Source organism: Bos indicus x Bos taurus, chromosome 14 (assembly GCF_003369695.1).
Source record: "Bos indicus x Bos taurus breed Angus x Brahman F1 hybrid chromosome 14, Bos_hybrid_MaternalHap_v2.0, whole genome shotgun sequence".
NCBI lineage: Eukaryota > Metazoa > Chordata > Mammalia > Artiodactyla > Bovidae > Bos > Bos indicus x Bos taurus.
Genome location: NC_040089.1, coordinates 61,145,334 through 61,167,503, shown reverse-complemented (window position 1 = coordinate 61,167,503; position 22,170 = coordinate 61,145,334). Strand labels below are relative to the sequence as shown.

The 22,170-nt window shown below is 36.3% G+C and overlaps 1 protein-coding gene across 23 annotated transcripts in view; it reads left to right on the top strand.

Annotated features, from left to right (window-relative positions):
• Window positions 1-22,170, top strand: part of RIMS2 (regulating synaptic membrane exocytosis 2) — a 603,774-nt gene that overhangs the window by 96,637 nt on the left and 484,967 nt on the right. For 5 of the 23 annotated variants that reach the window (XM_027561352.1, XM_027561357.1, XM_027561349.1 and 2 more), the window contains exons 2-3: window positions 7,869-7,901; window positions 8,303-8,389. The exons of the other annotated variants lie outside the window; for them this stretch is intronic. In XM_027561352.1, coding sequence (XP_027417153.1) covers window positions 7,869-7,901; window positions 8,303-8,389 — 120 coding nt within the window. The remainder of the gene's footprint in view (window positions 1-7,868; window positions 7,902-8,302; window positions 8,390-22,170) is intronic. 23 annotated transcript variants of the gene reach the window in all.

Here is a 22,170-nt window from a genome sequence, read left to right as displayed (position 1 = left end):
GGGTTGCAAAGAGTTGGGCATGACTGAGCACGTGCACGCACATATACACACTACTTTGACAATTTCTATTTTTTAATTGGTGAATTTAGATCATCCTCATTTAAAATTATTATTGATATAATTGAGTTAATAGCTATCATATTTGTAATAGTTCCAATCATTGCCTTTGTTCTTTTGTTTACTTTTTTGGTCTTCCACTGTTTCTCTCTGGTTTGAGTTCAGCATCTTATATGATTTGATTCCATTTTCTTTCCTCACTTAACGTATTTTTTAAAAAATAATGTTTTTTAATGGTTGTTGGAGAGCTTGCTACTGATTCATAAATGAACAACTAATCCAAGCCTACTTTCAGATAACACCATACCACCTCAGGGGTAGTACAAATACTTTATAAAAGTGTATTCCTGATTTTTCCCTCTTGTACCTTAAAAATTGGTATTAGTCATTTCACTTATCCTTAAGCTATAATCATTAAAAACTGTGTTACTACTATTATTTTGAACAAACTTCTGTTAGATCAATTAAGAATAAGAAAAATAAAATATTTTTTTTTTACTCTCATTTATTCCTTTGGCAACCCATTCCAGTGTTCTTGCCTGGAGAATCCCGGGGACGGAGGAGCCTGGTGGGCTGCTGTCTATGGGGTCGCACAGAGTCGGACACGACTGAAGCGACTTACCAGAAGCAGCAGCATTCCTTCACTAATGCTCTTCCTATATTTTATATAGATGTTAGTTTCCAACTTATATCATTTTCTTCTCCCCTTTTTACATTCTTTGAAAGGCAGGTGAACTAATGACAAATTACCTAATTTTTTCCTTGTCTGAGTAGGTATATTTTTCGATTAGTTTGGAAGAATAATTTCATTGCACACAGAATTCGAGGTTAGTGGGTCATTTTTTCTTTCAACTCTTCAAATATTTTATTCCACTTTCTTCTTTCTTGCTTGGTTTTTAAAGAGAAGTCCAAAGTAATTCTTACGTTTATTTCTCTGTAGATAAGATGTTTATTTTCCTTCCAGCTTCTCAGAATTTCCTCTTTGTCTTTGGTTTTCTGCAGTTTGAGTAGCATTTGCCTAGGTGTATCTATATATATATATATTTTTTTTTTTACTATTGATCATGCTTAGTATTCCTCATGCTTCCTAGGTCTATGGCTTGGAACCTGTCATTAATTTTGGAAAACTCTCGGTCTTTGTTACTTCAAGTATTTCTTCTGTCCCTTTCTTTCTTCTCCTTCTGACATTCCCATTGCATGTATATTATATCTTTTTTTTAATTATCCCATAGTTCGTGGACATTCTATTCCATCTTTTTTTCTTTGTCTTTCAGTTTTAGAAGTTTTTATTGGCATATTTTCAAGCTCATTTATTCTTTTTCAGCTGAGTGTAGTCTACTGATGAGTCTATCACAAACATTCTTCATTCCTGTTACAGTGTCACTAATTTCTAGAAATTCCTTTTCATTCTTTCTTAAGCAGTTTATTTCTTTGCTCACACTACTCATCTGTTCTTTTTTTAAACTTCTTATTTATTTATTTTTAATTAGAGAATAATTGCTTTACAATATTGTATTGGCTTCTGCATTAATCAGGCATAAGGATACACATGTCCCTCCCTCTTGAACCTCTCTCCCACCCTCACCCCATCCTACCCCTCTTGGTTGTCATACAGTACCATGTTGAGGATATATTTGCAAATGAAGCAATTGAAGAGGTATTAATCTCTAAAATATACAAACAGCTCATGTAGCTCAATTTCAGAAACAACCCCATCAAAAGATGGGTGGAAGATCAAAATAGACATTTCTCCAAAGAAGACATACAGATGGCTGACAAATACATGAAAATATGCTCAACATTGCTCATTATTAGAGAAATGCAAATCAAAACTATAATGACCTTCCACCTCAAATCAGTCAGAATGAGCATCATCAAAAAATCTGCAAACAATAAATGCTGGAGAGGGTGTGGAGAAAAGGGAAACTTCTTACACTATTGGTAGGAATCTGAAGACATACAGCCCCTGTGGAGAACATTATGGAGGGTCCTTAAAAAATAGAACTACCATATGACCCAAAAATCCTGTGCCTGGGCATATATCTGGAGAAAGTGAAAGTGAAAGTGTTAGTCACTCAGTCATGTCTGAGTCCTTGCGACCCCACTGACTGTAGCCTGCCAGGCTCCTCTGTCCATGGGATTCTCCAGGCAAGAATACTGGAGTGCTTTACCATAGGAAATCTTACCAACCCAGGGATCGAACCTGGGTCTCCTGCATTGCAGGTGGATTCTTTACCATCTGAGCCACCAGAGAAGCCCCTTATCTTGAGAAAACCATAATTTGAAGAGACACATGCACCCCAGTGTTCACTGAAGCACTATTTCCAAAAGCCAGAACATGGAAGCAACCTGCTGTTCACCAACAGATGAATGGATGAAGTTGTGATACCTATATACAATGGAATATTACTCAGGCATAAAAAGGAATGAAATTGTGCCATCTGCAGAGATGTGGATGGACCTAGATCATACAGAGTGAAGTCAGAAAGAGAAAAATATTATATGTTGCTTGTATTGGAATCTAGGTAAATGATACAGATGAACTTATTTGCAAAGAAGAAATTGACACACAGATGTAGAGAACAAGCTTAAGTAGGTTGTCTTCTTGCCTGGAGAATCCCATGGAACATTATGGAGGGTCCTTAAAAAATAGAACTACCAACAACCCAGCAATCCCATGCCTGGGCATATATCTGGAGAGGTCTTTCTTGTTTTTTGTTTTTTAATGTAATTGTTTATATCTAGAAATTTCTTGCTTAGCGCTGCTTTAGCTGCATCTAATAAAATTTGGTACATTTGTTTTGTTTTCATTTGTCTCTGAGTATTTTCTAATTTTCCTTGTATTTTCTTTTACTCATTGTTTTAAAGTGTATGTTCATTAATTTCTAAAAATTTATGATTTCTCTAGGTTTCCTTTTGTTTTCAATTTCTCACTTTATCCTCTTGAATTTTCACGCAGTTCAGTTCAATTGCTCAGTCGTGTCCGACTCTTTGTGACCCCATGGACTGCAGCACACCAGGCTTCCCTGTCCATCACCAACTCCCGGAGCTTACTTAAACTCATGTCCATTGAGTCGGTGATGCCATCCAACCATCCCTTCCTCTGTCGTCCCCTTCTCCTCCTGCCTTCAATCTTTCCCAGCATCAGGGTCTTTTCCAGTGAGTGAGTTCTTCCCATCAGGTGGCCAAAGTATTGGAGTTTCAGCGTCAGCATCAGTCCTTCCAAAGAATATTCAGGGCTGATTTCCTTCAGAATGGACTAGTTGGATCTCCTTGCTGTCCAAGGGACTCACAAGAGTCTTCTCCAACACCACAGTTCAAAAGCATCAATTCTTTGGTGCTCAGCTTTCTTTATAGTCCAACTCTCACATCCATACATGACTACTGGAAAAATCATAGCTTTGACTAGATGGACCTTTGTTGGCAAAGTAATGTCTCTTTTTTAGTATGCTGTCTAGGTTGGTCATAACTTTTCTTCCAAGGAGCAAGCGTCTTTTAATTTCATGGCTGCAATCACCATCTGCATTGATTTTGAAGCCCAATAAAATAAAGTCTATCACTATTTCCATTGTTTCCCCATCTATTTGCCATGAAGTGATGGGATTGGACACCATGATCTTAGTTTTCTGAATGTTGAGTTTTAAACCAAGTTTTTCACTCTCCTCTTTCACTTTCATCAAGAGGCACTTTAGTTCTTCACTTTCTGCTGTAAGGGTGGTGCCATCTGCATATCTGAGGATATTTCTTATATTTTAGAAGATACTTTATATGATTTCTCTATTTTAAAGTCTACTGAGACTTAATTAGTGGCCTGACGTGGTCTTTTCTGGAAAATGCCCCATTTCCACTTGAGAAGAATGTGTGTGATTTTCTTTTTGGGTGTAATAGTCTATATATGTTTGTTTGATTTAGTTGGTTTATTGTGTCTTGGTGTGGGTCTCTTTGACTTCATCTTATATGGAATATGTTGATCTTCTTGAATGTTTATATTGATGTATTTTATCAAATATGGGAAACTTTTAGCCGTTATTTCAGCAAATATTCTCTCTCTCTTCTTCTGGAATTCCTGCAACAAACCTATGTTGGTCTACTTAATGGTGTCCCATAGTTCCCTTAGACTCTCTTTTCTTCAATCTGTTTTCTTTCTGTTCTTCAGATTCAGTGCATTTTATTGTTACATTTTCAAGTTTGCTGATTATTTCTGTTCCCTCTTGAAATCTGCCTTTGCATTCTTCTAGTGAATTTTTCATGTCACTTTTTGTACTTTTTTTGGGAAGGGGGAAATTTGTCTGGTCTAAAATTTGATACAAGGCAGATTGACAGGAGAAAAAAAATTTGTTTGCACAGAGGTCACATAGAAATGAAACCCTTAAAGTGACCAAATCAGGCTGTTTATATATTCATTTTACACAAAGACAGTTATTTTTGACAAGTTAACATAAGGGCTTTACTTGTAGTGGCAGACCAATGAAGAAGTCACACAGATTTTTTCATACAACTTTCTTTTGCCTTGAATGTCCTAATTCTGTTGGTGAGTATGTTTTCTGTACTTTGGGTATGGGGGAATACCTTCATACTGGAGATTTCTTTCTTACTTTCGGGGGAAAGAGAATGATCAGAGTATTATTTTTCTCTCAGTATCACTTTTTTCTCATTGTTTGTCAAGTAGCTTTAATTCAAAATAATCTATATGCCATTGTGCATATCTTGGGGCAGCCTGCTCTCAGTCAGGAAACTGGTCGTATTAATATAAATATGTGGTAAGTCTGGAAATCATATTTCCCCCTTCACTAATTTTTGTTACTTTCTGTTATTGTTTTTATTTAATTTTATTCCTTTTTGTTGTAGGCTGTGTCTTTCTGAGGATCAGGCTTGTGTTATAAACTTGAGATCTTCTCAGTCTTTTCTGAATTTGCCCCTTTCACTGGACAAGTGTAGTGACTTTCTGTTTTTTCTCATGTATGCAGTTACTTTAAGTTTCTTTAAAGTCTGGCTCCCAAAGCAGGGAGGAATTGAAAAATGAAAGTTGTGGGGAAAATGCACTGGTCCTTTATTTTTTTATTTTTTTTAAATTTAATTTTATTTTTAAACTTTACAATATTGTATTGGTTTTGCCAAACATTGAAATGAATCCGCCACAGGTATACATGTGTTCCCCATCCTGAACCCTCCTCCCTCCCCATACCATCCCTCTGGGTCATCCCAGTGCACCAGCCCCAAGCATCCAGTATCGTGCATCGAACCTGGACTGGCGACTCGTTCCATATATGATATTATACGTATTTCAATGCCATTCTCCCAAATCATCCCACCCTCTCCCTCTCCCACAGAGTCCAAAAGACTGTTCTATACATCAGTGTCTCTTTTGCTGTCTTGTATACAGGGTTATTGTTATCATCTTTCTAAATTCCATATATATGCGTTAGTATACTGTATTGGTGTTTTTCTTTCTGACTTACTTCACTCTGTAAGGATTGTTAAAGAGAGTAGAGAGCTCTGGGAGTATTTCAAAAAAATATTTTTTCCCCCGCTCCTGCTGCTGGATGCTGGAGGAAATTTTTCTCTGATCTTCACAGTGAGCAGCTGGTAGGGCTTTGTGGAAGTATGGTGGTATGCCTAAAACTTGGACTCCTTGGAATTTTAAACTTTTTATCTAGTCCAAGGAGAGTCTCTAACGGTTGGTCAATTATGTTAAAAGTCTTCCAAAAGACACTGGCCCCGTGTGTGGGCCTCTGCTCCTGGGCTTGTACTATTGGTAAACACTAAATAGCCTGTCCCCATTTGTCAGTTTTTCTAGTTTTCAGTTTGCCCACTCCAAAATTGTTTGAGTTAAGAAGAGTTGTTGATTTTCAATCTGTTCAGCATTTTTACTTGCAAGGATGGGAGTGATGATTTCCAAGCTATTTATATATTTTATTGGAAACTGGAAGCCCCTCATATAGTTTCTGGAATGCAGGAATGTGGGAGTTTATTGTTAATAATGTTAAGGTACTGTCCAAGACATATATAATTACTTTTCCATATTACCAGTGCTTAAACTATTATCTCAGCATGAATTTTAAGTGTGGTCAGATACTCTTGAGGTTTGATTTCATCTAATATATTGGACAAAAGAAGGATAATTTTATATTCTTGATTGTATTTAAAGATGATAAATATTTATACTGCTATGCTTGTGATACGTATTTTATTTCGGAAGCTGATGCAAATGTTTATATATTTCACGTATATTTTACAAAGCCCATAAACAATTTCTGAATTGGTAATTTACATTTTTGTGTCTGTTAATTATTTCAACTTACATTTTAAAATTAGAAACTGATTTATAATTAATGTAAATTTATGATAAAAACATTTATCACTAATTAAGAGCAAATATGATTTCTTATAGAGAATCACCTAGGATGTCTTCAGATATCTTCTTCTCTTTCATGAACTTATTTTAATGTTTTTGTTTTTAACATACATATTATTTGATGAAGGATAATCTTGAATTGTTCTCCATTTTGATAAGCTGGTTTGGTAAATTTTTTATATAGGACCTATTTTGTTCTAAAACATTAAGAGATTTTTATGTCTTATTCTCAAAGAAATACAATGATAAGTTTTCTAGATAGATTGTCACTATAGTTTGCTTGTATTTGTTTGCTTATATATTTGGTGCTAAATATAATCCTTTATTAATATTCCATTATATCTCTGTTTAAATACTAAATGATGTCGCCTTAGATCTAGGCTAAAACTGTTGTACTTTTTGAAGTTTATGCAGAGAACAGAAGATATTCTTTTTAGTTAATAGAGATATATAAATACCAATTATATTCATTGAGACACAAAAATGTATAAGGGTATACCCTTTCATTAAATCATTAGATCATTTAAAATAAAAACACTCTGGAAAAAATCAGTTTAATTTTAAAAAAGAATTTAATTTACAGTGTTAATATAGTTTCCTAATGAAAGTCCTAGATTCTGGGGATCCATTTTAGTTACCAATCCTTAGTCTTTCTTTGGGAAAGTAAAACTAATCAACTGATCACTTATCACAGGTTTACCTCTCAGGACCAGTCCCAGGCAAAGTGTGGGAACCACATTTCAGAGGCATCTCTATCCTTGTGTTTTAGCTTTCTCTACTTTTAAATGTCCAGCTAAACAGTGAAGCATTGAGTTGATTACAGGGTAAATGCATTTTCAGTCTTTTATAGTTTTATGAATAATTTACTTTAGCTTATGAATATTTTAAATTTAATACACATAATTATCTTAGTAACTATTTTTAGGTATATTGGATGCATAACTCCCCAACTTCTTTATCTGCTCCTTTGTGAAGTAAATAAATCCATTTGGAAGGCTTTAAAAATACATTTATAAAACTTTACATTTTATTTAAAACATTTATACCTTTACTTCAATTATATTAAGGAAGAAATTTTAAAATAAAGAGGAAATCTGTTCATCTTCAGTAGACCAAATGTAACTATTTAATATAATACTTTAAATGCTTCAGTTTCAATATTAATACAAGTATGCAGAAAATTTGAGGACAAATCATGGAATCATTAAGACAGCAGAAGAATTTTAATATTAGCCCTCTAATAAAACAAACGATTCAACTTTTCCTTTTGTGTCATATTAATTCAAATTCAAATATATGGCATAATTCAAATATATGGTATAATTCAAATATATGGCAAAGCATTAAGCTTTTCTATGTAACAGACCTCATTTTTCATTTTTATCTGACCACAGATCTGTAGATAGAAATTTCTTCCTAGTACAGTGCACTCAGTTGTGCAAACTTATCTTTTTAGGGTCAAAGAAGAACACAAACCACAGACGACACAGTAAGTAAACGTATTTAAGAGTTCAGTAGGCTTGACTTCTGTACCTTTGCCACATTCTGCTTTCTGCGCCTTGGATGGTATTAGCTCACACTAATACTGGATAGGCTGCAGCTAGTGTGTCTGCTTTCTGACCCTCTGGCTTGTAAGAGAGCTGCCTGCAGCTTCTTACTTCATCCTTACACTGACTAGATGTAGTTTTTTGCTGCCTGCTTGTGGACTGATTAAGTGTTCAAACTTAATTTCCCTATATTCTGACTGCCTGGATGATAACTGAAGCTCATATTTCCATTGGCTGTAGCTTCTGTGCCTGTGTATTTTTATTAGTATGGATAAGAAAACATATTCCTACAGTTGTTTTATTCATTTGGTTATTCAGTCACATTATTTGCTTATTTAAACAGGTGGTTTCCCTTTAGTGGGATCACTGAACTGGTAAATAACGTTCTTCAGCCCCAGCAAAAACAACAAAATGAAAAGGAGCCCCAGACGTAAGTAAGCTGATCTGTACAGACTAAATATTATCTCTGATAGCATAACATACTGAAGAGTAGGTATTAAAATACAGCCCTCGAAATAGCATTCCTCAGAAGTGAACATTGTTAGATTATGAAGATGATATTTTCACCTTTTATGCTTCATATTCCATGGAAATATTAAAAGAAAACAGGGTAATTTATAGGGTAGTAAGAATAAAGAGGTAATTCTCTCCCCAACTTTAATATAAATTACATTATCTGTATTTATCCAGTAAAATATTATCTCCAATAATGCAATATATTCCAAAGCATGTTTCATTCAAAAATAATTCCTGAAGACATAAGATGTATTTACCACCACCTCCCCGCTCCCCTACCCCTGCCCACAGCCCCTGATTCAATCTTTGTTCAAGTTTATACAGGTGTTTTTTTTTAAAGGCTAGGAGAATTTCTTTATTGTAATACTTCTGAGTGTCTAAATATGCTACAAAGGTGTTAGTTAGAATATATAATCTTAATTAAATTTCTGTGACCACTAAGTCCTGTTTTCACTGAACATTTCATTAGATTATGAAACATAATTTGGGAAATGCAGCAATTTATTCTCACATCGGTCTGAAACATTAAAATATGTCAATTCCATTTATTTCAGTTATTTCTAGATTGAAACACATTCTTTAAAAAGTTGTTCATACTTGTATCTTTTTAACTTTGTGCAAGAAATATTATTTATGTTGTAAAGTGGAAGTTACTCGGAGAATGTGAGAAAGATTGTGTAGATATAAGTTCCACTCTCCCCATGATAATTGCCATCTTACTCAGAAATGCTGTTACCAGTCAGCCTCTGTGCTTTCCAAAAGTAGGAATTATGTTTGTGGAGAAGATGGTTTGGCTGTAGGAATGGGCAGGTTGAAAAGTGACACGAGCTTTAGGAGAATAGCTACCAGGAACCTTAAGATGAAACATTCAGAAAAACATTAGTATTTTTGCCTTTAATCCAAACTAGAAGGTAATGTCTTTTTGTTTTGCTATTGTTGAGGGTACTCCCTCATCCATTTTGTGTTCTCTTGTATGCATTTTATTTTAAATTTTGTCAGTGTTTCAGTTTCAGTTGAAGTAGATAACTGTATTGTGATATGCTCCTCCTAATAGTTGATAATGTAGATGTATAGTTGAGACTGTTGCTATATTTAAGCCAGTTGAAATCAAGACCTGTGTTTGTCTTGTCTACATTTTATCTTTGACATCTAGCAGAATGCCTGACCCACAGTAAGAACTCAATAAATGTGTCTTCACAACTGATTTTATATGTTTTATTCTCTTACAAGAATAATGTGTTCCAAGGGATAGAAATAATATCTTTAATCAGCAAAAATAGTGTTAAAATTGCACAAAATATTATTGTTTTGCTCATTTTTCTCTAAGGCACTGAAACATGGTAACAGAGTAAAATCAATAGCAAAGTATAATTAGATGCAACTTTGTCTCAATTTAAAATGATGTCAGTTATGTATCTTCTTTGTATGTTTTAGAAAATAATCAAGATTAAATTACATTATTTAGTAGATTACAGTAGATATTAAATAAAATAGATATTTTGTTAGTAAACTTAAGAAGTGATTTCTAATTACTGAAACAAAATAACATTTGATTGGCATAAGCAAAGAGATCAAGGCATATTTGAAATGAAATAGCTTTATTTCAAAATAAAAATAATACAATTTGCTTTGATTTTTGGCTAGGAATATTTTAGGAGAAGAGACTAGTACTTTGTGATGTTTTAAAAATTAATTTTATATTAATAAATATTATTTCCATTAAAGTTTTTTGGACAACTAATTCATTTTCCTTGTTCTGTGACCTATACAGTTTTAAAAAATCAGAACTAATAGGTTCTCTTACATCTCTTCATCTTACAGTCTTATTGTGCTAAAGATTTCTGATACATAAGTTTTTAGTAGCTTTCCTTTTATCTTTCTGATCTACAGATGAGGGTTTCTTCTGAATCTTCTTTAATTCATCTTCTTTTCAATCAGAGTCTAGGATTTCTTATTTCCAAATCATCTCAAGGTTTCTCTCTTTGACTACCATTTGAGTGGGATAGCATCCAATCTGCTTGTTCACTTATCTATTAAATTATTTTGGAGCATTGTATTCTAGGTATTCATTTTAATTTATAAATGTCAGAAAGTACAACTTATGCTTTTCATATTTTGTATAAACATTTCACAGTAGAATAAGTAAGTATTCTCTCAGTATTGAAAATCTAATATTTCCTGAATAGTAATTTCATTTTAATGAATTCCTGTAAATCCCATGTTGTGATTATTTAAAAGTTTAATGATGTAGGTTCTTTGAAGTCCATAATTTTGAAGCTTGTTTATTTCATAGATGTTTTTAAAAAATGTAACAGGAATGTAATTTTGGATTTTGAATGTAATATAATTTTGATTTGGGTATTTCATGTGAAAATGTAGGTATAAGTATAATAATGTATCCAACTTTGACTTTCCATAAATATTAAAGTATAGAAATTGGATTGAGCTGATTTTCAGTTGTCAGTTCATTCAGCCTTTGCAGAAATTGCCTAATATACAAATTAAGTAATTTTAAATTCTTTCTTTCACTACTTTTTTGGTTTAACATCAAAATGTAATTATCTGTAAGGCAATGTAATATACATTATATGTAGAGTGTAAAACAAGTCTTTGAATAATTATAAAGGGTATACTCAGAAAAAATATAAATGATTTTTAATGCAACTGTTATTTTAACTTGGTGCTCCCAATATGTAACTTAGTATCAAAGATACAAATAAACTAACCAATTGGATTAGTTTGACTTTGAACCATCGTGTTTTATTCAGGTTGTGACATGGTAAATAATAAATGTACTTTTGAAATAGTAGGAAAAAAAATGGTAAGGGGAAGAATTTTTTAAGCTTAGGGAACATGACAGGTGAAAGTTTTAGTAGCGAAGGGTTTGAGAGACACAAAGAAGACTAGTGTGGCTGGAATATAGTGGACAAGAGGGAATGCGAGACCAGGTGTAGAACTCAGACAGGGCAGTGTTCTTCCGGAGAGTGAGAAGGAGTTTAGATCTGAATCTCAGTATAAAGGGAACATACTGAACAATTTTAGACATCAGAGTGATATGATTTAATTTATGTATAAAAATCAATCTGGCTGTTCTATGGATAGCGTGCGTGAGGATGGAGGTTGAGAGAGTAGCGAGGAGGCTTTTGTGGAGGACTTGGCTAGAGATTATGATGGCTTGGACCAGGTTGATTACACTGAAGAGGGAGGGAAGTGGATTAGAGGTATATTTGGGGGTTGAAATGATGTAATTTGTTAGTGGAGTAGATTTAGAGGAAGTTAGTAAGGAAGATTAAAGAACCAAAGAGGACTGCCAGATTTCTGACTGGAAGAATTTATTGGGTGGTGATACCATTTACTATGATCAACAAGCAGAAAGGGTGAACTGGTTAGAAGTAGAAATTAAAGCTGAAGTTTTAAATTTTAAAAGTCTAAGATGCTAATAAGTCAACCAACTTTAAAGGAACGATATGGATTAACTGGAGATAAAACTTCTGGAGTTGTCGGTATGGTGTATAAAGCTTGAAGAGTAGAGAAGCTGACCCAGTGAGAGAGTGTGTGATGAAGAGCAGATAAGAATGTCCAAGACTGATGAGCCCAGAACAACTCAGGTTACTAGGAGTCCAGGGGTAAAAGGACTATGGTTCCTGCTCTCAAAGGTTTGACCTTCAAACATGCTGATAAGTAATGAAAAACAATATTGTGGAGACTTCTGGTTTCCTCCCTGATATACAAAGAATTTGGAAGCTGTCATTCCTATCCTTACAAGAAAAGAGCTGGATAAACCGAACAAACTGAAAATCAACTCTTCTTTGATCCATCAGAAAAGTGAGGTCACGGGACAAATGAGTGCCCTGACAACTGAAAGGAGAGGTAAATAGAGAGAATTTCTAGGAGTAGAACCCACTGGGGCCAAGAACTGGTAGGAAGTTGTTGAAATACGGAAAGCTGAGTGTAGACTAACTTAGGAGTTAAAGATTCCTGGAAGTCCAGCCTTCAGGGAGCCCCCACCCTAGATTTATGAGTTTTACTTCCAAGAAAGTAAAAGTGAAAGTTGCTCAGTTGTGTCTGACTCTTTGTGAGTCCATGGACTATACAGTCCCTGGAGTTCTCCAGGCCAGAATACTTGAATGGGTAGCCACTCTTTCTTCAGGGGATCTTCCCAACCTAGGAATGGAACCCATTGCATTGCAGGCAGATTCTTTACCAGCTGAGCCACCAGGGAAGCCCAAGAATATTGGAGTGGGTAGCCTATCCCTTCACCAGTGGATCTTCCCTTCCCAGGAGTTGAACTTGGGTCTCCTGCATTGCAGGTGGATTCCTTACCAGCTGAGCTACCAGGGAAGCCCAAGAAAGTGAAAGTTGCTCAGTTGTGTCCCATTCTTTGTGAGTCCGTGGACTATATAGTCCATGGGATTCTCCAGGCCAGAATACTGGAGTGGGTAGCTGTTCCTTCTCCAGGGAATCTTCCCAACCCAGGGATCGAACCCAGTTCTCCTGCATTGCAGGTGGATTCTTTACCAGCTGAGCCACCAGGGAAGCCGTCCATGAGCTCTACCAAATTCTCAAGCTCAGTGAAAAATTCTCTCTTACTTCCAGCAATGGATGGGATAAGCAACCATTTTTGACATATTCCAAGAGATTTTCATTCTGAAAGGAAACTACTTAACCAGAGCCCAACCAACATGAGAGTAGAGAAATAACCTAATTACAGTCCTCTCTAACCTTCCTGTTTCTCCAAAAGGGGAAAAAAAGCTGAGAAGCATTTGTGACAGTCATAGACCAGGGGCAGTAGCCCCTGAAAAAATTTAAGACTTACTTATGGGATTCTAGAATTCTTCTCTTCCCCGTGGCAGTTTAGCAATCCAGGCTGCTTCCGTCTTGTTGGCAAGCCAATTAGAACTCATAGCTATTAGGTTTGCTGCATCTGAGCAAGAGAGAGAGAAGGGAGAACTCACATTCATTCTTAATTATGTAAAACAGGAAGTGTGGTAGGTTACCTTTACTCACAGTTCATTGCCCAAAGCTTGTTACAAGGCTCTTAACTAACTGCAAGGAAATCTAGAAGGTCCATGTCCTCATGAAGAGAGGCAACTCTGTTTATAGTGAGCACTAGTAACATCGACTGCTTCCCAGGTGACTAAGTGGGTAAAGAATCCACCTGCAATGCAGGAGATGCAGAAACACAGGTTTGATACCTGGGTCAGGAAGATCCCCTGGAGAAAGAAATGCCAACCTACTCCAGTATTCTTGCCTGGAGAATCCCATGGACAGAGGAGCCTGGGGGGCTATAGTCCATGCGGTTGCAAAAGAGTCAGCTACAATTAAAGTGATTGAACCCACACAGTAATATCAACTGCAGTTAGGTTTTGTTTGATTCTCATTTATTGCAATGAGGTGTTAATTTCTGCATGCCAAAAGATAAAAACTTGCCAAAAGAATGCTGCTGTAGCAAAGATAACTCCAGTCCCCACTCTTAGTTCTCTTGGTTCTTCTGAAACTGCTGTAATGACTCGAGATCAAGGTCTGATTTGTACAGTACTGAAAGTTAAGGTTAATAATGTGAAGAAAATTCAAATACAGAAGTATCCTCTCACAGAAAGGAAATTAATGGTATGTAGTGTTTCAAGGAGTACCCCTACAATTTTGTCAGTGGGATTACAAGGAGATTTTTTTTGCATTCTCCTAGGCGGCAGGAGCCTGGCGGGCTACAGCCCCCAGGGTCGCAAAGAGTCAGACACAACTGAGGCTGCACACATGCAGGTGGCAGTGAAAGGAGATTAAAAATGGGTTAACAGTGAAAGTATATGAAAGCATACTGAGGACATTAGAGATTCCAAGGAACAATAATAAAGAAGATAGTTAACAAAGTAATTTTTAAAGGAGGAACAGAGATACTAGAAAATCATTCTTCTGTTCTTGGATGGAAGCTGTCTACTTTGGTGTGTTATCTGCTTGATCCAAGAGTTGGTTAGCTCTTTCTCTTCAAAGACTATTTCTGGGAGATTCTTAAGACTCTTATTTAAGGTCTCCTGACAGAGCAGATTTCCAACAGTTCATGCAAAATTGTTTGTGTCTTTTTAGTTGTGAAACGTGAGTCTAAGGATCAACATTTTTGAGGCTTTTGCTCAAGTGCTAATTGTTAATGTGACTTATTACAGTCTTTTCCATCATAACCCTGAGGTAGTTTTTCTCTCCTTTCTCTTTAGAAGGCGAAATCTGTAGATTTCATGTCATAGAGTGTCCCTTAGAAGGAGAAGGCAATGGCAACCCACTCCAGTACTCTTGCCTGGCAAATCCCATGGACGGAGGAGCCTGGTAGGCTGCAGTCCATGGGGTCGCTAGGAGTCAGACACGACTGAACGACTTCACTTTCACTTTTCACTTTCATGCATTGGAGAAGGAAATGGCAACCCACTCCAATGTTCTTGCCTGGGGAATCCCAGGGACAGAGGAGCCTGGTGGGCTTCTGTCTATGGGGTCACAAAGAGTCGGACACGACTGAAGTGACTTAGCAGTAGAAGGATGTTTTGGAAATCCTGCTTATACCTGTTGTTGATAAGACTAAGTGTATAACCTGATCCCTTTGCTTAATCATGTTAACTTGCAGTAGGGCTGATTTTAGGGTCAAAAGTGAAATTTCTTAATGTGTGGGCAGCTTACTATTAAGTTATATAAGAAAGCTGATGGACCTGCCTCAAAATTGATTTTATTCTTTGGAAGGCTAATGACAATGGAAATTGAAGGGTCATTGAAAGTATTGTTAATTTTACTTAAAAACCTGGAGAAGGCAATGGCAACCCACTCTAGTACTCTTGCCTGGAGAATCTCATGGACGGGGAGCCCGGTGAGCTACGGTCTGGTCCATGGGGTCCTAAAGAGTCGGACACAACTGAGTGACTTCACTTTCACTTAATTAAAAAAATTCTACTTGTATTTTTTTAAAGATTGAGGATGATATGGACAAAGATGTTTTCTTGTAAGCTATTGATACTTGACTAATCAAAGCAGTTGACCGAACTTGTGACATAGTGAAAGCAGTTTCTCCACATAAATATGTTTCCAGGTCCAGCATAGATATTCTTCAACCTGAGTGGTCTAAAATTGACTACATCTGTCATGTACCTTAGGTTAGAACCACCTTAAATTCCTTTTGGCTCAAAGCAAAAAAAAAAGAAGTCAATAAATAAAGAAAAATGGTGATGATCACTTGTTCACACAGTGCATTTAGAAAAATTGATAAAAGTACCAAAGTGCTTATTGCCAAGTAAAGTTTTTATTAAAACATAGTATATGTAGTGATAAGTGCATAGTTTGAAAATATATAGCTCACTGAATTGCCAGACAGTGAATATATCTGGAAACCATCACTGAATGCAAAAAGCAGAACATTGCCATACTTCCAGGATCTCTTTCTCATGCTCTCTTCCATGGAGGACTCTCCCTCACCCCTGGGAGTGACTTTTTAACTTGAATTTTTTTTAACACCACGTGATATTTTGCATATTTATATTTAGACTTCAAACAAATAGAATCATATGGTATATTGTGTCTATAATATTTTGTTTAATGTGTTTGTGAGATCCATTCATATGATTGCATCTAGTTGCATTTCATTCATTCTCATGACTGTATGGCACTCTAGTATTTGGATATACTGCAATTTATTTATGTTTTACTATTTCTGTGCAGTGGGGTTGTTTCCAATTTTTGGCTGTGAATAGTGCTGTGATATCGGAGAAGGCAATGGCACCCCGCTCCAGTACTCTTGCCTGGAAAATCCCATGGACGGAGGAGCCTGGTAGGCTGCAGTCCATGGGGTCGCTAAGAGTTGGACATGACTGAGCGACTTCACTTTAACTTTTCACTTTCATGCATTGGAGAAGGAAATGGCAGCCCACTCCAGTGTTCTTGCCTGGAGAATCCCAGGGATGGAGGAACCTGGTGGGCTGCCGTCTCTGGGGTCACACAGAGTCGGACACGACTGAAGCGACTTAGCAGAAGCAGCAGCAGTGCTGTGATATACATTCTGATGCCAGTATTTCTCATATTATTTGGAAAAATTTTCAGTTATTTGGAACAGTGAAGTACTTCAGCTATTTAAAAATATTTTCAAACATTAAATCTAGTTACTATGTCCGTATCTCTAGTTTCCCACTTATTTATTTGATAATACTGTAGGTACTGTTTCTGTCCGTGCCCTAGTGTTTGATGTTTCAGTGCCTCTGCATCTGACCAAGAGAGAGAGAGAGACATTCCAGGCAGAGGAACAGGATGGTATGATCAGATCCGTATTTTAGAAACACATTACATTTGTAATAGTCGCTTAGGCAGCTATTTAGAAATTCAGAGGAGAGACTTGGTATGTGACTGGGATGGCCAGCTGTATGACATATGTTTTTATTCTTTTATAATAATAATTATTATTATTATTTTATTATTATTATTACTCTCAGCTGATTATTAAAGCAGTAACTTTCATACTTTTTTTAAAAAGCTTCCATTCATAAAAAATATATTTTGCACTATAACCCAGTATATACATACCTACATACATATATATGTAATAGAAATAAGATTTATAAGAAATCTTATACTCTTTCCAATGTTTTGATATAGTTCATTAAACTGTGAGTCCTGGCTTGCTAAATTTATTTTATGTCCTTGTATTGGGTTGCACTCTGCTGTTTGAAAAACACTCTGTAATGTGTGTGACTGCATTTAATGGTTACATTCTATATCTGTATGCCATGAGCTTATAGAAAGCACAACTTAAAACTCATCATCTGATGAAAGTCAGTGTTACACAAATCATGAACTCCACCCCCCAAAAAGATGAATGGGAAAACAACAACAGCAACAAAAAACTATGTGACTGGGCATAAAATTACCAGGGAACAGCAGGATTACTGGGAACTAACATACTGAATAATGTCTGTTTCTTAAAGAACTCAGAATGAAGAAATTACTTTTGAAAACAGTGAATTCAATGAGCTGCTTTGGTGAGGATGGAGAAAATAGACATGAAAAATTTGGATGAAATAGCTTTTTGAATTGACAAAGTGGAAAAAACTATTTCTAAGTTGATATATTATTGCATATGTCTTTAAATATTTGTAAGAAAAGTTTTAAATTAAATATGAGAATTATCTTACTCTTTATATCAGGGATCTACAAAATATGACCTCTACGTCAAATCCTGCCCATTGCCTGTTTCTGTAAATAAACTTTTATTGGAACGCAGTCAAGCTCATTTCTTTGTTTGCTTTTTTGTGACTATTCTCACATCTGTTTGGCAAAGTTGAGTAGCTGTGACAGATCCACAAGGCCTACAATATCTACTATCTGGGAATTACATATTTACCATTATATTTATATTTATAAGCTTAAATATATGTTTATATTCTTAAGATCTTTTATACCTTTCATTATATTTGGAGTTTGGATTCTAACAATGTTGTTTTGGAGTAGGAACAAACCAAAAACCAATGAAACAAAATACAGACTCTATAAATAGACCGTTGCACATGTAGGAACTAAATATATGATAGACTGCTATTACAAATCAGTGGAAGAAAGGATGGGCTATTTAATGGTACTGGGAAAATAGACTCTCTATGTGAAAAAGATTGAAATTAAATTCTTGCATCACATTACATATAAAAATAAACTTCAGATCGATTAAAAGCCTAAATGTGAGAGGCAAAATTATAAAGCTCCTAGAAGAAATTATAGAATTTTTTTGTGACTGACTTAGGGGTAAGTAAGAATTTTTTTTATAGCCGGCCACCAAAACCACAAACCATACAGGGATAAACTGATGTATTGGAATGCATCAAAATTAAAGAATTCTGCTTAACAAAGAATTAGCAGTTATTTGTCAGACTAGAACTTTTGCTATGCTCAATTTATAAAGAATTAGCATACAGGCTATACAAAGTTCTTCTACAAATAAGCAAAACAAACAAAAAAGGCCCCCAGGAAATCCAATAGAGTTTTGGTAAAGGATGTCATGAGTAGGTAGTTTATAGGTGGGACAGTCCAACTGGCTGAACTTCATTAGGAGTCAGAAAAACGTGAACTTAAAAAAATGAAACGTTTCATATACCGAAGCTGTAAAATTTTGTTAAGTTGAATAATATCACGTATCGGCAAGGATAAGAGGAAACTGGAACCGTCATACCCTGCTTGCAGGTGTGCCGAGTTAAGCCATTTGAGAAGGAAGTTTAGAAGTATTTACTGAACTTGAGTATATCTATTATATTCCTGCATACATTCCTCAGAGAAAAACATGTATGTGTTTGTAAATATGTCATTACAGAAATATTATAACTTATTGGAAATACTGGGTTGGCCAAAAAGTTCATTCATCTGTGAGATGTTATGGAAAAATCCAAACGAACTTTTTGGCTGACACACGTTACAGAGCAGCGGTCCCCGTCTTTTTTGGTACTAGGGACCGGTTTTGGGGAAGACAGTTTTTCCGGGGACTGGGAGGTAGGGGGATGGTTTTGCGAGATTCAAGCACATCACATTTATTGTGCACTTTGTTTCTATTTTGTGGTGGCTGCTGCTGCTGCTGCTGCTGCTACTACGTCGCTTCAGTCGTGTCCGACTCTGTGCGACCCCATAGACGGCAGCCCACTAGGATCCCCCGTCCCTGGGATTCTCCAGGCAAGAATACTGGAGTGGGTTGCCATTTCCTTCTCCAATGCATGAAAGTGAAAAGTTGAAAGTGAAGTCGCTCAGTCGTGCCCAACTCTTAGTGACCCCATGGACGGCATCCTACCAGGCTCCTCTGTCCATGGGATTTTCCAGGCAAGAGTACTGGAGTGGGGTGCCATTGCCTTCTCCGTATTTTGTGGCAGTCTCATGATATTCTCCCTGGAGAAGGAAATGGCAATCCACTCCAGTCTTCTTGCCTGGAAAATCCCGTGGATGGAGGAGCCTGGCAGGCTACAGCCCACGGGGTCTCAAAGAGTCGGACACACCTGAGCAACTTCACTTCACTCATGATTTTCAACCTTGACTGTTGGGTTCCAGTTCATGCTCCTATGCGAGTCTAATGCCACCTCTGATCTGATAGGAGGTGCAGTTCAGACAGTAATGTGACCGATGGGGAGCGCTGTAAATTCATGTTTGTTTCAGGTGTACAGCACAGTGATTCAGTTATACATGTCAAGTCTATTATTTTCCAGAATAAAGTGCTAACTTTTAAAAAACAAGGGATGAATAAAATGTAAATAAGGAAAATTATATATCCATTCAAGTGTGAACTTCTAGTGGTTAGCACTCTGATTCTGCAGCTGAATTTGGATCTGGCTTTACTTACTAGCAGTGTGACTGTAAGCAAAAATAGCCTCTCTGTAGAATAGGAATAATAGAATATTTATAATAATACCTATCTATCTGATACAAAATAAGCCACAGACACATTGGCTATAGTCTATTTAGATTTTACTAGAAAAATTTGAAGACTGGTTCCTGAGGGAAAGGAAGTCACATTGGGGAAGGGGAAAACAATTAATTAAAATGGGAGCCAAGCATGAATCAGCGAAGCAACCTCATGATCAACTCTATTTTGGATACCTAAAGTTTAAAAAGAGAGAAAGAAAAAAAAGGCATGTGTTGCAGTCTATTCTGGGAGGAGGCAGGAGGATGTATAAAATGCATCCTGTAATGAGATGCACCATAGTGAGTCTAAAGGATGAGTAGCTTTAGCAGAAAGAAGGGAAAGAAACAGTGCAAAAAATGAGGTTGAAGAGGTGAATGTGTGGGCGAACATTCAAGACTTTGTAACAGACTTCATAAGAAGTTTTTTCTTTTTCTTGAAAGCAATCATAAGCCATTAGAGTATTTTAAGCAGTGAGATGACAAGATAATTTTTCTGTAGTATGCAGAAGGGGAGAAGTATGAATGTGAGTAGCCTAGCTGGGAGGCTAGGTGGGCATTGATGATAACAAGGCCTATGGTATTGAGCATGGATATAGAGACAAGTGGAAGGATTTAGGACACATTTAAGAAGTAAAATTGAAAGGACTTCATGATAGATTAATTATGCATTTGAAGGAGAAAGGTATTTCTAGAATAATTCTATATTTCAGGCCTGCATGATTAAATGGTGTCACAATTTATTGGAATAGGAAAAACTGGGAGGGAATTTGGCTTAATAGGAAAATTACAAGTTCACTTTGATATGCACTGAAATTCAAGTGGCGTCGAGACTTCCCAATACAGATGGGAAGTAGGCAATTGAATATTGAAGCTCAGAGGAAAAGTCTGAGCTGAGGATTTACATTTATATGTAGGAGGAAAGTGAAGTCAGGCATGGGTAACACTGCCTAAGCAGACACAGAATGAAAAGAGAAGAGAGGCTTGAATCTTGACCTTCAAAGGAAAAAGAGCATGAAAGGCTAGAGAAACAAGGAGAAAACCAGAAAAATATAATGAAGGCCAAGTGGGCAGTGAACATAATTTCAAGTACTGTCGAGAACCCAGTAAGATGGAGACTAAAAAAAATTGTCTGTTAGTTTTAGGTACAGGGAGGCTGTTGGTAAACTTTGTGAGGATTAAGAAGTAGACTAGAAACCAGATTAGGTTGGTTGAAGATGACTGGGATGAGGAAGCAGAGATAGAATTTGGTCTATGTATAAATGGGAAGGGGAAAAATGATCTCTTTGGCAAGGAACATGATTGAGCTCTTGAATCTGCTTGTACACCATCACTTCTACATATGATAGTTTCTCATTTTATAGGACTGGAAGGATGACTACAAAAAAAAAATCTCTCTAAAAGTCCTCTCTTACCTCCTCAAACTATTATAGATTAGTCCTATCTGAACTTTTCACTTCTCTCTCTCTCTGCTCCCTACAGCAGGAAAGATTTGATCCCATCCCACAGCCCCAATAAGGCTACAGTCTCAGGGACTGCTACAGTTCTTATTGTGAGAGTGGTTTCAATAGCTCTAATCTAGCACTTTGGGATACATAATTACTGATTTCTGTACTTATGTTACTGGCCTTCTCCCTATGTGTGAAAACTGGGGTTTCTATTTCCCTGGAGGCCCTATGTAGCACAGTTTGCTTCTACTTTTTGCTTCTAGGAAAAGATTTCTACTTTTGTTCCAGTGTAACTTGACTTGGTAACTTGCCTAGTACTCCAGTGCCTCTAGAACTAAAACAAAGCATTTGCTCTAATTTTCTTCTTCTTTCTCTTTCTCCCAGAGAGGTTCAGCCATATACTGAGCGATCATGCCAGAGATCATAAGTGTATAAACAGGTATATAGTAGAAATGTATAGTCACCTCACACATAGAAAGATGGTTCTTCCAAATGGTGGGAGAAGCTCTGATGCAGAGCTCATTCATGGTCCACTTAAAATCATGCTTGTTCTTGTACATGTTTTATGAACTTAGGTCTCTTGTAGTGATGCTTATTTTGTGTTACTAGAGATTCACTTAAACCTGGTGAAAGACCATCAGGGAAAAATAGTATGTTACCTGAAGTTATAGGGGAAAAAAAACCAGCATAGCTGTTTGAATTTATTAATATTTGATATGAAAATGGAAATATGCTTTTGTGGTTGCAGAGATAAAAGGACTTATATGGCTCTATTTTTAATTTACCTACTGACTTTAGGTTGGGGGCTTCCCATCTTATGCAGTGGTAAAGAATCCACCCGCCAATGCAAGAGGTGCAA